Here is a 17,870-nt window from a genome sequence, read left to right as displayed (position 1 = left end):
TGAAACTCATCCAATATTGAACTGAACCAGACGGTGCTCTGGATACCTCCACTAATGGAACTGCATTAATTGTGGTGTCCAGGTCATGACACGTACGAGCGACTTTATCTTCAAAATGTCATGCAAACTCATCACAACATGCTACTGAGGTTTCCACCATCTCTCCCCCTGGCCCAGATCACAAAACCACTCAGATAAGCTCCACTGGATGACACTGAGAAGATGTAATGGTGGTGGAAAAGAACTCCCTTTTTGCCACCCTTATAGCCACAGAGTAGGTTCGATAATGAGCCCTAAGCTGTGTTTGGTTGGACTCCACACGGGTCTTCCTCCATCTGCATTCTAACCATCTTCCCACCATTTCTATGTTTGTATCTATTTTTTTTTAATTATTTTTTTTATTATTAACAAAGGAAAAATAAAACATAGTACATAAACACAAAATTACATTTGTATCATATATTCAAGCTTAATTTATTAAACATAATCATACTCAACATAAAAGTGCACCCCCCACCTCGGGATCTCATTCCTGTTTCCAAAAACTCATAGCTTCTTCTGTTGGTGGTTTCCCGCTTCCCTTAGAAAACACAAATACTAGGAACTTTTTCCAGATTCCCTCAAAATCATTCGTTTTTACTATACCTCTTTTCACTTTAATATTACATGTCAATTTATCATTAATAGCAATATCCCACACTTCTTTATACCATTCTTCAATACAATAATCACCTTGAATCTTCCAGTTCCTAGCTACGATTAACCTTGCAGCTGTCAGCAGATTCGTTATCAGTTCCTTAATTTCTTTACTACATTTAAGATCTTCTTGCAGTGAGAGTAATGCAATTCTTGCTGTATCTTCTATTTTCATTCCAACAATCTGCTCAATCTCGAAGAACACCATCTTCCACAACTTTTGCACATATTTATTTACAATCCCACCACATATGTAAGTACGTTCCTTTTCACCACAACCCCTCCAACAATCTGCTGAATACTGATTATTGATCTTGTTTAATCTAACCGGAGTTAGGTACCACCTCTATAAAATTTTATAATAATTCTCCTTTATTCTTACTGACATATTTCTCAACACTCTCTGTCTCCATAGTCCTTCCCAACTCTGCTGTCCTATGTTTGTATCTATACATATAATTCAGCATAGGCAATTTTTTTTTGCAAATTGGTGTCCTTTTTGCCCACCTGCTTGGGTGATGCATTTCTTCTTTTTTGGCAATTCATAAAGGACCACCTTACTTTGAACGTGGTCTGAGTATCTCTGTTCAGACAGCCTCTTGGCTCCTGCCTCCCAACAATTTTTGTCTTTTGGCAGAGGGAAGAACATATTATTGCATCAGGTCCCAGGTGCTGCTCTCTTGGGCTGTGAAAACTCAGAAAGAAGCCAGGTGTGCTGAAGGAGGAAGGAGAGAGTCAGGTGCCCCTGAGGTTACATTGGCAGGTAGAGACAGATTGTGCAGGATAACAGGCCATCAACTGACCCTGTGCAACATGTGCTGCATCTGTGTTCTGACACCAGGGGTGTTTCCCAGTGTGGCTTTTATTGTGCCATCGGCCTTCCTCATTCACGGAATTATAAGGGAAGTGGGGGCATCCAAACGTCATAGGCCACAGCTAGACCTAAGGTTTATCCTGGGATCATCCAGGGTTCACCCCTGCCTGAGCACTGGATCCCCTTTGTGTCACCTAGATGAACAGGTTTGACCCCTGGACGATCCAGGGATAAACCTTAGCTCTAGCTATGGCCATAGTCTTCCATTTGTAACCCTTCCAGGTTTTCTCATGATAGTCTCATCTTTCTCTGTTCCAAAAAAGGAATCCATTATGGAAAGATGGAACAGGTGCAAAATTGTTTTGGTTGGTAGAGCTAGGAACCAACCAAAAATGATTTTGCATCTGCTGAGGTGCAGATCCTTCTACCTGTACTAGAGCAGGCTCTCAACGCCATGTCCCTTGCTGTAAGAACAAAGGCTCCAAGGTAGCTGGTTGCATACCTGCACAGTGGAAACATTCTGGACATCATAATATTTTGGTGTTAGGACCTGCATGGTGACCCCTCTGCTCCTGTGTATTTGGGGCATCTAAACCACTTAGGCCACAGCTAGACCTAAGGTTTCTCCTGGGATCATCCAGGGTTCGCCCCTGCCTGAGCACTGGATCCTCTGTGTGTCACCTAGATGAACAGGTTTGACCCCTGGACGATCCAGAGATAAACCTTAGGTCTAGCTATGGCCTTAGACTACATGTTAGTGCTGGATCCAAGTTTTTGAGGGCCCTTGGGCGAGACACCTTCAATATGCCCCCTTCCTCAGTGAGTCCACCTTCTCACCCCTATTGTCGCTATCTCTAGATTTTTGGAGAAGGGTAAGACCCTTGAGGTCCCAAAAGAGCCGCTTGTTTTGAAATCATAAGAGGAATCCTGTGCTGGACCAGTCTGTAGTCTGTAATTTAAAAGCAATAAAAACTAATAAAACTATGTGAAGCTTTAGACAAAGTTAGCCCTCAAAGGCTTTGATAAAAAGCCACGTTTTAACTTGGTGCTGAAACGAAGCCAGTGTTTACACCAGTTGGGCCTCCAGATGGGTAGTATTCAACAACCGAAGTGCCAAAACAGAGGAAGTCCCCTTCCACCATAATGTATGTCTTGCGCTGCTCCAACAGATCTGAAATCTTGGACAGGCATAGGGAGAGGTGCTCCTTTACGTTGGGGAGGCTTGGGGGGATTCCACATGTCGTACTGAGGGTGCTTTCATGCGCCCCATTGCACCCCCAAAGCAATCGTGTAGCTTGCCTGTTCGAAGAGATGAGGAAGAGGAGTCCTTGCCACCGCCGCCACCCACCTACCTCCTTGCCGGCCGGGTCGCCACCCACCTACCTCCTCGCCGGCCGGGTCGGAGAGCTCGGCCAAAGAAGGCGGGGTGGAGAGAAGCTCTCCACCCCGCCTTCTTCGGCCGAGCTCTCCGACCCGGCCGGCGAGGAGGTAGGTGGGTGGTGGCGGCGGCAAGGACGCCTCTTCCTCGTCTCTTCCCAGGCAAGCTACACAATCGCTTTGGGGGCACACTGGGGGTGCATAGAAGCGCCCTCAGTACGACGTGTGGAATCCCCCTTTGACTTGGATTGGCAATTAAGAGCCATTTGCTTGACAACGAACTTGTTGCTGACGGAGAGGGAAACTGCTAGAACTATTTTGGACTCTCTTTGGGTGTTTGGCCATGAGCACTGCAAAACTTACCACTACACCGCTGTCCATAGTTGAACCATGTGCTGTATGAAGACATACCTCCTTTCATCTATCCTGAATCTCCTACTATTCAGCTTCATTGGATGAGCCTTTTGGACAATCTTATCATAAGAGAGGGAGAAAAACCTCTCTCTGATCATGTTCGCACAAGCATAGGTGGTCAATAACAAATGGTGACTTGTTAACCACCCACACACGTGCCACGCACATGCTGCATGGTTTCTCTAATTGCCCTTGCCCACCTTGGCTTGTTGTTACCTGCAAATCCTGGGAGGGTGGCTGGCTTTGGTGGGTAATAAACTACTTAGAAGTCACGCTCCGTTGTAGGGTTGCTGGATGGTTTGTTCACTATTCCAGCCATCCACACTCACTGGGTTTGGACATTACGACCTTCCCTGCCCAGTGAGGATAATTTGGGGGAATTCATGGCATACACACAACTCACTGTGGCTTATTAACCACCCTTGTGTTGTCCGAACCAGGCAGTAGCTGCATGTGAAAGAACCCAAGGCGCATAAAGATGTACATATGTAGGCGTTCCCTCTTGTGTGGAGGAGCCCATGCTGTGCCCCTCAACACTAGGGCTGAAAGCATGGCCACCGAGAGGTTTGTTCAATGGGCTGTCAAGATCAGCCCATTGGCACCTACATTATATGCTTTTAGATGCCAGGTGGGGCGTCTTTTTATTCTCCCAGCATTTTAACAGTCTATAAATAAATTTTAACTTGGTGTTTTAAATTTGTAATTTTGCATTGCTGCTGTTTTTATCTGGTTGAGCTTTTATATTGTATTTTATATTATGGTTTTATACTGTTGTTTTATACCTTGAATGGTTTTAATTTTTGTGAACCGCCCAGAGAGCTCCGGCTATTGGGCGGTATAGAAATGTAATAAATAAATACATAAATAAATAAATAATAAGATCAGGACCTCAGCAGACAGGACAGTGTGGAAAAGGGTTCCCTTGAAGCTGAATTGTTTCAAAATCACAGCCCCTTAGCAATGACCAAGGTGAAATAGAAAGAAATGCTACCTGAGCCACCTCCCCTCCGGACTGTCCTCCAAAGAGAGTGTCTGGGAAAACGCTCAGCTGTGAAAGATCTAAAAAAAAAAAAGCCCATCTCTTTCCGAAGTGGGTGCCATCGCCAGCTCTGGCCAATTATCGATCCCATTATCAAGGGGCAGGTGTGCTGGTTCCCACATCGCTGCTGGCCCTGGGCTACTTTTCCTTGGAGCGATTGGTATAAATACTGACGGAGCCACCTCAATCTCTCTTGTGTCCTGTGCATAGAAGTCGCTAGCATGGCTGTCTTGTGGTTTTTGTCCTGCCTTGCGCTTTTCAGTGCTACTCAGGGACAGGGTAAGTATCTACTTGTCCATGGTTTGCTGCCCTATCTAGGGCGAAAGGCAGGGAGCGAAGGCTGTATATCCAGACCAAAGTAGCTTGCAAGAGCTTGATAAGAGCTAGAAAAGCCACGGGGTCAAGCTCTGTTGATGGGGGGAATGGCAAATCCATTCAGCAAAGTCAAAAGACAGGCAAAGATCAGAAACCCAGGATTACTGGTCAAGAAGAGAGCAGTCCAAAGTCAAGCTCAATCCAAGGAACAGCATCTCATCAGAAGTCAAGGGATCAACAGCAAGAGAGATTAGACAGGAGATGAAGACCCCATTGTCTTTGCTTATTTCACTCCTGAAAACCTGGAGATGACTGATTGACCAGGGCTACTTAGGGCTTCTCTACACCAGGCATTTTATTCCTCAACTTTACCAGGACTTCTGCTTCCAGATTCTTTGTGGGATTAAAGTCAACCCTTTACACACACTTCCCCTCCCCCCATCAGGGATTTGCTTTATCTGCAAGTTCTATATGATTCATTACATAGCCGCTAGATGGTGCTGTAGTGTAGCTGCTGTTATGGTGCAACTCCGCAATTACACAGATTCAAATCGCCACTTAAAATAATTCATTACCCCATCATGAATAAAGCCAGGGAAAAGCTCACAAAGAATGGGAGAAGCCCTGGAGGTTGATGATGACATGTAAAAGTCACACAAACTTCTGTGAGTAATCAATCTCAATTGCAGGATGAAAGCTTCATGTAAATAAGCCCTTAGGGTATGCACAGCATTTTCTAGATTAGAGCAAAGAACCCGAAAGCTGGTCTACATGCTTAGGGAGTGGGAAGAATCTCATGGGACAGCTCTCTTGGGGTCGTACCATATGCAAGTATAGGGGCAAGAATAGCGTGTTTGAAAGGGAGACATGATAGTGGGCATCAATTATCTGAAACGCAGAAGATGGGGGCAGAGTTGTTCTTGGTTGCTCAAGAGGACAAGACAAGAAGCAATGGGTAGAAGTCACAGGCAAACAACTTCTGGCTACACATTAGGAGAATTTTCTTAAGAGTGAAGGCTATTTAGCAGTGGTGTAGGCTCCCTTGGGTGGCAGTCAGTTCTCTTCCACTGGAGGCATTTCAGCAGAAGTTGGACGGCCATTCATCAGTCCCTCCCAACTCTATGATGCTGATGTTAAAACTCTGTGCATGTTCAAAATTCTGTGAATGTTAAAAACAAACAAAGTAGCTCCTCAGGGAAAGGCTAGAACCCTTCTTCCTTATGGGCCTTCCTGACATGTTAGCTGTTCATGGGCATGGAATGGGGAGGAGGGATAACGTGGAGAGCATTAAGTCATGCCATGCTCAGGTGCATTTTAAAGAGATTTAAAATTTATTTTGCTCTGCAGTTGCCAAATTTGGTGGTGTAGCATCAGGAGCAGGAGTATGACCTAGGGGCAGGGGGCGAAAATGGCTAGTGGACCTGCAGAAGTCTAGGTTGATATTTTGTCTTGGTAGCATTTCGAATAGAATGACACTACTCCAGGCACTGCTGGATGGTGAGGCAGGCATCAGGCAGGCAGCTGGTTCAAGTGAAAGAGACAGGGGGCCTCCAGACAAGGCACACTTCCTTTTATTTACAGAAGAGTAGCTATACAACGTATTTTGATTAATATCACTAGGGGCTGTCCTTTCTACATGAGGGTTTTATTGTGCACTTGTGATTGCTCACTCTCAGTAGTTTGCAGGTCCTTTACATGATGTTGCCATCCTCCAGGGCCTCTCTTGTGCTTTGGAACCATTATTGAGGTTTTTTTCCTAATGAGGGAAGCGTGGTTATTCTTTATGAATGGGGTTATAGAATTATCGTGTAATTCTGTAATGGCAGAATTCCACTATACCAATGTGCCACCTAGTGCTTGTGTAATGGAACATATAGAAAGGGAGAGAGAGAGAGAGAGAGAGAGACCACATGGGGGGGAACATGTGTAAGGGAGCTGATCTTAATTCCACAGAGAATTCAGAAACAGAACCTCATTAAAGAAGCGGGTTAAAAGCCTCATGTAGAAAAGCCCTTAGGATTTCCAAGGACAGAGGAACGAAGAGGGGCAGTTTCCTGAGCATTAAAGCATTTGGCAGTTTCAACACAGAGACCACCAAACACGCCGGCCACATGGGAGCTGGTTCAGGACCTTCTGTCTTTGCCATGTGTGGTAGAGCGGGGTGGAGAGGGTTGACGCCACTTGACTGCTTTCACCCCTTGCCGTGATGCCTCAGAGTGAGGAGGTTCACTTCCTTGGTTGCTTCCAGAATGTGGTGTCCCTGCAATCCCCTCTGTCATCAGTGGCTACGCCCGCATCGTCAACGGTGAGGAAGCAGTGCCTGGATCATGGCCCTGGCAGGTCTCCTTGCAGGTAAGTGTGCTTGGGAGGCGATTGGAAACCCACTTGCTTCGTGTGTCGGTTTGTGATTCCTCTGGAACATATTTTGAGTGGGGTGGGGTAGCCCTGGAAAATATATGAAATAATAACAGTCAGTCATTTTATTGTGTTACCAGCAATTAGTCATTATACACAAGTTATAAAAGAGAACAGTTTACAATAAAAATAATTGAGCATCATAAAAAGGGTCGCTACCCAAACCCTTCATGCGTTTTGTAGAACGTATCTGCGTAGACAACTAAAAATTTCGACACTCTAAAAGAAACATTTTTTTTTTGTATCTGATAACAAATGACAAATTTTAGCATGTGATGAGGAGCCCTTCAGCGATTTTAGCAAAGGAGAAATGTATGTATTTCTAAGATCATTATACACAGGACATTCAAGCAAAACATGAATTAAGTCTTCGACAGAGACTGCATTACATCCACATACTCTATCTTTAATTGGTAATCTCTTATATGTGCAAAATATGCAATTCCTCAATGCCAGGGCTGTGCCCAAACACCTGTCCTTCAAAGAGAGAGAGAGAGAGAGATGGGGCTGTCAGGATAAGAGACAGTGAAGGGATAGTCCTGCCTGCTTTTGGCTCCACCCCTGTCCAGTGCAACATGACCCCCACCCCAACAGACCCCCAAGGGAATTCAGTTCTCAACAGAAAAATGGTTCCCCACCACTGGTCTGCTCTGACTGATGGCAGTTCTTCAGGGACCTCTGGCCAGGGGTTTTTCCTCTTGCCTACTGCCTGTGACTGTTTTCCGTGGCTCTCATCTTCTCCTTTTGTGGGTCTTTCTTGCAGGAGAAGAGCGGCTGGCATTTCTGCGGTGGATCCCTAGTCAATGAGAACTGGGTGGTGACCGCTGCCCACTGCGGGATGACGTAAGGTCACAGACCCTCTGTGTTGTGGGGATATAAAAAAAGGAAAAGAAGTTTGGGGGGAGCATAGGTGGGGTAAGGTCATAGCAGCGGAAGGGGAACAGTGAATCGGCTCCGGGTTTCAGGCAGAATCACTCAGCCCATTCAAGGAGCGGTCCAAGGCATTTTTAGATATGTTATTGCATTATTGAATGCCCTGCACCCACAGCCTTGGTCATTGTAGTGGTGGAGAATGTGCTACTATCCAGTACATGTCAAAGAGATGAATGATTTCAACGTGTTTCCATAGTACCCCACGGCCTTTGCTGGGTGATTCTGCTACTGCCATTGTAAGTAGCAGTGAAGTAGCTGCAAAAGTGTGGCAGGAATAGTTCTCAAAGCCCTGAAAACGAAAGTATGCAACTGCGAAATAGCAGTGAGGTAAAGAAAGTGAATCAGAAATGCTCTAACCCCTAAAGCTGAAGCAGCAGAAGTGCAAAATAGTACAAAGTAAAAGCAGAAAGTAGGAAAGTCTTAAATGCCCTATACTGAAAGTGCACAATTGCGCAATTGCAAAAACTGTGAAATAATGCAGCACTGAAGAGTGGAACAGCGCTACTGCAAAATAGTGCTAAGTAAAGGGAGAAAAGGAGCCTGTGTCCAAAGTGTGTGCTGTGAAGGGGGCGGGGAAGGGAATGGGGGGAGGGACAGCCCACATATGACCATGATGAACCAGAAAAACAGTCTTTGACCGGGTCACAGCCACATCACAGACATCCCTCTTGGCAGGTCCAAGAAGCAGGATTTAATTCAGGGTGGTGGTGGGATGGGGCATGCTACAGCAGAACTGCACAGGGGTGGTGTTAAATGGGGGGGGGACCACCAGGGGTGTGTACTCCGCTCCGAAAATCTGAAAATCAGAGCAGAGAAGTGCCTCATCGGAGCTCTGGTCCGAATTTCGGAGCAGGGCAAACCTACTGTGCGCACCCCTAAAAAACACACAGCAAAATGAATTTGCGAGAATGTGCTTTTGTGAGACGGAAGCTGGGTAGTTGCAGTGGAGTGGCCACAATGTCATGTGTCGTGAGCAACCATGATGTGTTGTCACTCTGAACTAAATCATCATGTAGATTAGCCCCTGCAATGTAAGACCAAAACAGAGCTCATTGCAATATCTCCGTTGCCTTGGTCGATAAATCTGGGTAAGTCCAAGCTGCTAAATGTCAGCAAAGGTGTGATTTGATGCCAAGCCCTTTGAGGAGTGCACTCCCTTTACCTGACAGCTTTTGCTTGCTTTTACAAGGACCTCCAAGGTCGTTGTGCTTGGCGAACATGACCGCAACTCCAACGTGGAGAAAATTCAGAAGTTGGCCGTGGCGAAGGTGGGTGAAGCAGCTTGAGAACTAGACATGTGTAGAGGTAAATGTTGAAGAGTAGGTGCTCATCATGACAGGCCTATAGCCACACCCACAAGAAGAGTAAAAAGTGAAGGCAGAGGTGTGTGTGTGTGTGTGTGTGTGTTTGTATTAAAGGGCAGAGTCACCAAAAATGAACCAACAAAAGATTCTGCCATTAGAACACAAGAATAGCCCTGCTGGATCAGACCAAGGGTCCATCTAGTCCAGCACTTGGTTCAACAGTTGCCAACCAGATGTCGACCAGGGACCAGGACACAGTGCAACAGCACCCTCCCACCCATGTTCCCCAGCAACTAGGTTATACGGGAGGTTGCACTTAGCCATCAGGACTAATAACCATTGATGGCCTTCTCCTCCAGGTCCCCTTTCAAAGCCATCCAGAGTGGTGGCCATCACCACATCTTGTAGTAGTGAATTCCATAGTTTAACTATCTGCTGTGTGAAGAAGTCCTTCCTTTTATCTGTCCTGCTTTATTGGCCCGTTAGTAAGTCACCAAAAAACCCCCCCAAAAAACCCAAAAAAGTTCTGCCATTATAAACCTCAAAATTCTATGACTTATAAAAATGACTCGGCTAAGCTAATAATGTGGAACTTGGCATCCATGATCTACATGAAGAGTTGTACAGTTGTGCAACATTTCAAAGTGATCCAATACAAATTGCCACAGGTACAGCCAGTTAAAAAGTGCTGAAAACAGACACGTTTGTCTTTCTAATGCCATTACATTTCTTTCAAATTTTGGTGGAAAGCAACAATGTACTTATCGTTAATAATGTACTTATTGAAATAATAAGTATTTCTATATTTGCATAAATGCATATAAAATAGAATATGCAAATTTTATGCAAATCTATTTTTGGAAGAATACCAAAGGGAAAGGAAGTGGGAGCATTTTGAGGAGACATTATGCTCCCCTCCACATCACTCCCTGTATCCTGTTTGCAGCACTCCCAATCTCTCCCCCCTCTCTCCCACCAGGTCTTCACCCACCCAGATTGGGACCCAGTTGCCATCAACAATGACATCGCCCTCATCAAGCTGGCGACTCCTGCTGAACTGACTCGCACTGTGTCCCCCGTGTGCATGACAGAAGTTGTGGATCTGTTCAAGGCTGGAGACCTTTGTGTCACCACTGGCTGGGGCAAGACACGCTACAACGGTGGGTCTGGCAGGGCTCTTCCGTATCTCAAGAATAGAGGTGCCCCCACTGCTTTTTGCCTCCATTTTGGGCTGAAAGAGAGGTGCAAGTTGTAGAAGAAGGCAGAAGCACATCTTGGCCATGATACATTTCCAGCCTTCCTAGTGCCTCCTAGAAATGTCCACTGCTGAGGTGGTAGATAGCCATGGTCCCAGAAGGTGTGAAGAAGTCATGTCTCAACAGGCACCAGGTTGATCATAGACCATGCCCGTCTGTAGAGGGGCTTTGCTGTGCAGGAAAATAGATTTCTTCCTGCCATCCAAATCATCATCTGGAGCAAAAGAGCCCTGTGTAAACTCAGGCCACAGCTAGACCTAAGGTTTATCCTGGGTTCGCCCCTGCCTGAGCACTGGATCCCCTGTGTGTCACCTAGATGAACAGGTTTGACCCCTGGAAGATCCAGGGATAAACCTTAGGTCTAGCTATGGCCTCAGTGTTTTGTTAGCAAAATTATTTAACTCTTTTGGTACCAGACTAACACACTTCAAACAAAAGAGATTGCCATTCCTGGGCTACAGCAGTGGGTGGGAAGAACTTCAATCTTGAGGCTGACGTCTGTCCCACCTCAGTCCTAATCCAGCCTTCTGGGCTTCCTCAGATGACCACACACCCTTTCCCTCGCCCCACCTGCTACCCCGGACCACTGATGGTTTGGTGATTTCTCAGCTTTTGTGAAGTCTTTCCTCCATTCTCAAGCACTGAAATGCTTCTCCTAAGGCTTTGTGACTGGCAGTTTTGGCCACACTCCTTTGGCCACATCCATCACTGGAATGCAACACCCAAGAGCTTCTCCAAAATGGAGTTTCAGCCCTCAGGCATTCCTGAATTGCTGGAACGCAGCCTGTCTTGAGACCACGGGCTTCTCCAGGCTACAGATATCTCAGGTTTAAGAACATAAGAAGAGCCCTGCTGGATCAGACTAAGGGTTCATCTCGTTCACATAGTGGCGAACCAGCCACTATGACCAACTAGTGATCAGGAAAACAACTTACTTCAGTTGGTGTAACTGTTCCCAAGTGATTAAGATAAACTGGGTTAAGATAAGCTGGAAACAGTGATTAAGTGATTAAGATAAGCTGGAAACAAAGCCCTATGAAGAGAGACTGAAAGAACTGGGAATGTTTAGCCTGGAGAAGAGAAGATGGAGGGGAGACATGATAGCACTCTTCAAATACTTAAAAGGTTGTCACACAGAGGAGGGCCAGGATCTCTTCTCGATCCTCCCAGAGTGCAGGACACGGAATAACGGGCTCAAGTTAAAGGAAGCCAGATTCCGGCTGGACATCAGGAAAAACTTCCTGACTGTTAGAGCAGTAGGACAATGGAATCAGTTACCTGGGGAGGTTGTGGGCTCTCCCACACTAGAGGCCTTCAAGAGGCAGCTGGACAAGCATCTGTCAGGGATGCTTTAGGGTGGATTCCTGCATTGAGCAGGGGGTTGGACTCGATGGCCTTGTAGGCCCCTTCCAACTCTGCTATTCTATGATTCTGCTCACACTACTCCACAGAGTTTAGAGAAACCAAGGCAGTCAACATAGCTGCCACAACCAGTTTCTGGAACACATCATGAAGGACAGGGTTGACCTAGAGAAAATAGGTATCAATTTTTCTCCAGGACTTTCCCAGGCTACCTGAATGTATCTTCAGAAAACAAAGTGGAATAGTCCAGTGGCCCATGGACCCTTCTTTCAAGGTGGATTTTGTTTCCTCACCCTTCAGGTGTTGCCACCAATTCAGCAAGGCATGCTGGTCCCAACTGTACAACTGGCCACAGTTGCTTGCAGCCACAAGGAGAAAGGAGTTAATTGCACGTGGTGGTAGTCGTTACACCATCAGTGTGCATGGAAGTTTACAGAATAAAACAGGATAGATTCCTGCCACAATGAACATGCAATCGAAAAATTCAACTCAGGGAAAATGACAGGGGACAGACAGGGAAGTGAACGCGGAGGTGTAAATAGAGAGGTGAAGGTGTAGTTGCACATGCTTAGGCTTAGTTATAAGTGGGCACGGGAACTCTGACATTGTGCCAAAGGAGTCACAGAAAAGATGGGCTTTATGGCTGGATTTGAAGGTAATACAAGAAGGGGCATCACTGCATTTCAGTTGCAAGCATACAGGGCTGCAATGGAGAAAGAGTAGAGCAGTTTCCCCCAACCTGGTGTCCTGCTGGTGTTTTGGACTATAACTTTCAGCATCCACAGCCAACTCTGCATATTAGGAGGATACAAGGTAGAGACTTTGGGGGCAGTTGTGGGTTGGAAGATCCCACTGTGGGTGCATCTAATTTAACAGTGGGTATACCAGTTACTGGTTCGATCCTGTCTCCTGCAGCTTTAAACACCCCCAGCAAGCTGCAACAAACAGCCCTGCCCCTTCAGTCCAATGAAGAGTGCAAGCAGCACTGGGGCAGCAACATCTCTGACCTGATGATCTGCGCGGGTGCAGCCGGCTCCTCTTCATGCATGGTGAGTGCCCAAACCCTCTCCCCCAGAGCCCTGGACGACCCCTCTACGTTATCACTACTTCTTCGGAGGAGAAAAGCATGTGGCTGGCAGGGAAGTGGTTGGGGGTCACACTCTTATCTCAATTCAGACCGTAGCTTGATTGAGCTCAGTATTGTCTACACTGACTGGGAGTGGATCTCGAGGTTCTCATCCATGGGTCTTACCTTGCCTTATGTAGAGATGCCAGGAATCTATGTCTATCTGTCCTTCTGGCTTTCTATATTTTCACGCATCTTTCCACCACACTCTCAAATTAATGCCTGAGGTAGGCAATAGTTGTGAAAATTGAAAGCTAGATTTGGTGTGAGAGGTTTCACTACCAACAGTGCGCGCAGGCGCACGCACGCACGCACGCACACACACACACACACTTTTCATTTTTCTGACTGCTGCCTCCATTTCAGACTAGTTTGGCAGGTTTTTGAAATTGCACAGAACTCTACAAAACCCATTTCATAACCAGAAGTAGAAGTGGGATGGTTCTACACACCACAAACAGTGATTCCTCTTTCAAGCCACTGCCACCTTCAAATTTCCCTGAAAAATGTATTGATTCACTCCAGCTGCTAAAAATGAATATCAAATGATATTCATTTGATATCAAATCAAATGAATATCAAATGATATTCATTTGATATCAAATCAAATGAATATCAAATGATAATATCAAATGATATTAGTCTCTTAATAAGTTCAGATTCTAGGGACTGCTTCATTTCACACTGCAGATAGGGGAAATCATATGGTGAATTGTTTCCCCATTGGGGATGGTGGGGACTACACAAACAAATTGAATGTATCTATCTAACATGGCTATTTCCGGGAAACTGTTAATTAAACTTACAGTAGCCCTTGAAAATCACAGCATAAGACATGTTTATTGTTCTTTGCTGGAAACAGGCTAACATGGCTATCCCTCAGGAACCTATTAAAGTTACAGTAGGTTAGCCAGCTGCACTGGATAGGCTGGTGCAGCAATTCTGATTTATTGCAAAAACCAAAATAACTAAATTACAGGTATGAAAACCAAGGAAAACATTAAAAAGCAACAAACTAGTAACTATGATGTCTGGATCCTCTATAAAAAAAGAGACTAAAGAAGGGAGGACAATTCCAGAGAAAAGAGTTTGCTCCTAGAAGCAACATTGGGGGGAACACTATCATGCAACACACACACACACACACACACACACAGAGCCTGAAATGGTAAAAGCTAGGAACAGAAGATAGACTAGTTTCTATACTGTTTATCAACAGATCCAAGGCATAGTTTTGGCAGGTGTACAAGAAGCAGGGAAAAGTTTATGAAACTCTGCTGATACTTCCTGAATGTGGAAAAATGTCCCAGAGGTTTGCCTTGTTTCTGAAGTGGTAGTAGATAAGGAGGGAAATGGCAGAGGGCCGGGAAACTGTTAATTAGACATACAGTAGCCCTTACGTTTCCAGAAGGATAGCTATGTTAAGGAGCCTTTTCTCTTAAAGTAGGTCCCGTCCTCTCACAAAGGGGAGATCCTAGCTCCAACCCAGAAATACATTTGAAGTGGAATCTTATGCATGTTTGTTTGGACAAAAAAAAAAGTCCTGTAACTCCCAGCATTCCCCAGCCAGCAGGATGTTTTCTGGTCTAAACATGCATAGGATCATGCCCTAAACTACTAAGCCCCTGCAACAAGATCTAAGCTGCCATTTTTCTGTTTGCAGGGTGACTCCGGTGGGCCCCTCGTGTGCCAGAAGAACGGTGTTTGGCAGCTGGTGGGCATCGTGTCTTGGGGCAGCAGTCGCTGCTCGGTCACCACCCCAGCGGTCTATGCTCGTGTGAGTAAGCTCCGTGCCTGGGCTGATGAGATCATGGCCAATAACTGAGCTACCTAAGCCAAGGGGCCAGAGGGTCAATAAAATCTATTTTTCCTTCATGAGCTGTCCTGTTCTTGCTTCATTCCTGCGACACAACACAAATCAGTCCTAGGCCTGACCAAGAGTGGTCCTGTTTTTCCTACATTCCCCTCAGACATCTCATGGCCTTAAGGATCAGTGTTTTTTATTTTGGAGGGGGAGTGCCATTGTGAAGGGAGGAATGTTTAACATTCCACACCTTTCGGCTAGAGTGGCCAGACATCCTCTTTTACAGAGGACTGCCCTCTATTTTGAACCCCTCTATTTCAAGGGCTGCTCAGTCCAAGTCCACTATAAAGATAAAGTAGTGGACCTTAGGGTGTCCATATTTTGGAAACCGAAAAGGAGGACAACATGGTCACTGCTGAAGGGGGCATGCCCACCCTGAAATGACCAACCCCCAAGGGGGGGGTAGTGTCCACCCTGACATGGCCTTGGTTACATGTCTGAGTCTACAGCTCACAAGACAAACCTGTTCTACACAACATCTTAATGTTAAAATCACTGAAATAAAGAACAAGTATCTGAAATTAACATTGATATTTAGTTGCTGTACAAATTTTAGGACTCTTCTTCCCAATGTGCCCAGGAATGTTTTTCAGTGGATCTCAATTTTCTTAAAAGGGGTTGGCTGTTAAGCAAGGAAGTGTAGAATTCCTTGTGCTTGAACTTGTAGAATCCCTTTCAATGTCTCCACAGACATCTGGTTCCTGTCCTTCGTCCACTGGGTTTGCAATAGTGAGAAAACACGCTCCATATTAGCATTGAGGGAGGGTACAGCAAAAAAGAACTGGGTCAATTGGAGCTCTCAAAAATATTTAGTCTGCTTCTGGTGTGCCATCAACTTTTTGAAGTCTGTATCATTGCACATACTTCCCACAAATTTCCTCAGACTTGCAAATTGATTGAAGGACTTCATGTCATCGATGAACACTCCCTTCTCACTTAAATATTGAACAGTAGGCTCTACATAGGTCCATTTTGGTGTCTCAGTCAGGGGAGTCCGCATGAATATAGAGAACTCTTCCAGGAGTCTCATCCACATTTCCAGATATTCAACACACGTGGTGTACTGACATTCCACATGGGCACACGAGTCACACTGTGCAGCAAGTTCCTGCTTGCGATTTCCCCCCAAGAGTCCCTTGGCTTTCAGAGACATGAAGTTGTGGGCTTTGTGTTCATGCAGGATGTTGCTAACAGAGTCCAATCATTTCAGCACTTCCACCACAGATTTGTTTTCATGTTCAATCTCTTTGGTGTATGCTTGGAACATGAGTGAATGCATATGCCACAGGTAGATCTCACTGAAGTCATCCTCAAAGAACTTCTTGAGTGCAGCCAGAAATATCTGCAGGAGCCTCCCCCACCCCAGGGAATAAGGACAGCCACCATGTCTTGCTGTTAGAAAGCAGCTTTGTGTATTCAATGGCCACAAAGTCATAATACTCCTTCAGGCTCTTAGTTCTCACAGTGTTAATGTTGAAGTACTGGTAAATTTTAAAAATAATGTTCTCCATATCCACATCAAGTGTGTCTGCCCCGTGATGCATACGATTGTTCCAAATGTGCGCTAGGCAACCCACACCAAATAGAGTAGTCTTCTTCAACAGCCTTTTCAAGTTTGCAAAGACATTACTCCCTTCCTCATCATGCTGCAGTCCACCAAACATGGTATTGCTTCTGGAGCAGTCTTAAGGGCAGCTCCACATAGAGTGCATTGCAGTAATCCAGCCTTGAGGTTACTAATGCCTGTACCCCTGTGGCCAAGTTATCCCTGTCCAGAAGGGGCCGTAGCTGGCGAGCCAGCCAAAGCTGGTAAAAGGCACTCCGAGCCTCCATGACCACTTGGGCCTCTAGTGACAATGATGGATCTAGGAGTAACCCCAAACTACAAATGTGATCTTTCAGAGGGAGTGCAACCCCATCCAGAAGAAGGCAATGAGCCAATTTCCCAGACTTGAGAATCACTCACTCACAGGGTTTCCGTCTTGCCAGGATTCAACTTCAGTTTATTTAGGGATTTGAATGTTAATACTAGATCTTTGAATTGGGCCTGGAAATGGACTGGCAGCCAGTACAAATGAAAATGTCCTGAGATAATATGACTGCATTAACCAGTCTCCATTAAGAATCTCATTGCCCTGTTAGGGGCCAGTTGAAGTTTCCGGATTGTTTCCAAGGACAGCTCCATGTATAACGCATTGCATTAATCTAGATGAGAGGATTCCAGAGCATGGATAACTGGGCACCTTGCCCAGGAAGGCGATATTAGCAATCAACCTATAGTTGTTAATGTCTTCTGGGTCCAAAATAGGCTTTTTAAAAAGTAGTGTGACGACTGCCTCCTTTAAAGTTGCTGGCTCTGGAACAAGGCGGGGAACAACATCAAATGAAAAAATACTATAAAATACATAAAACTGATTAAAAACGTATAAAACTCATACATTATTAAAAATAGCAGCCAGACATCTTAAAATTCAACTGGGTAGGCCTGCCGGAAGAGATCAGTCTTTATAGCTTTTTTAAATTCAAAAAGACTGTTAAGTTGGCGAATCTCTCCTGGCAGGCCATTGCACAGTCTGGGGGCAGCATGGACCCAGATGGACACCATCTTTCTATTAGATATAATAAGCCATGACAGGCAAGACTTGGCGAAGCACCTCTGAAACTCATTCAATATTGAACCGAACCAGATGGTGCTCTGGCTACCTCTGCTAATGGAACGGCAAAGTTGTGACAAATACAAGTGACTTTATCTTCAAAATATTGTGCAAAGTCAACACAGAATGCTACTGAGTTTTCCAGCATGTGCTATGCTCCTATGTCTCTCTCTGTCCTATATTGCAAAACCACTCAGAAAAGCTCCATTGGATGACACTGAGAAGATGCAATGGTGGTGGAAAGAACTCCCTCTTTGCCACCCTTACAGCCACAGAGTTGGCTTGATAATGAGCCCTTAGC

At 45.5% G+C, this 17,870-nt stretch overlaps 1 protein-coding gene across 1 annotated transcript; it reads left to right on the top strand.

Moving 5' to 3' along the window:
- The first annotated feature begins 4,139 nt into the window (after positions 1–4,139).
- On the top strand, positions 4,140–14,880 carry LOC134408987 (chymotrypsin B-like). Its single transcript, XM_063141516.1, has 7 exons — positions 4,140–4,619; positions 6,904–7,007; positions 7,834–7,913; positions 9,193–9,271; positions 10,287–10,467; positions 12,841–12,974; positions 14,715–14,880. Exons 1-7 carry the CDS (start codon positions 4,562–4,564, stop codon positions 14,874–14,876), a joined length of 798 nt encoding a protein of 265 aa, XP_062997586.1. The 5' UTR covers positions 4,140–4,561; the 3' UTR covers positions 14,877–14,880.
- Positions 14,881–17,870: the final 2,990 nt, after the last annotated feature.

The sequence above is a fragment of the Elgaria multicarinata genome, chromosome 14 (genome assembly GCF_023053635.1).
Source record: "Elgaria multicarinata webbii isolate HBS135686 ecotype San Diego chromosome 14, rElgMul1.1.pri, whole genome shotgun sequence".
NCBI classification, from domain to species: domain Eukaryota; kingdom Metazoa; phylum Chordata; class Lepidosauria; order Squamata; family Anguidae; genus Elgaria; species Elgaria multicarinata.
This window is presented reverse-complemented; position numbering and strand designations above follow the sequence as displayed.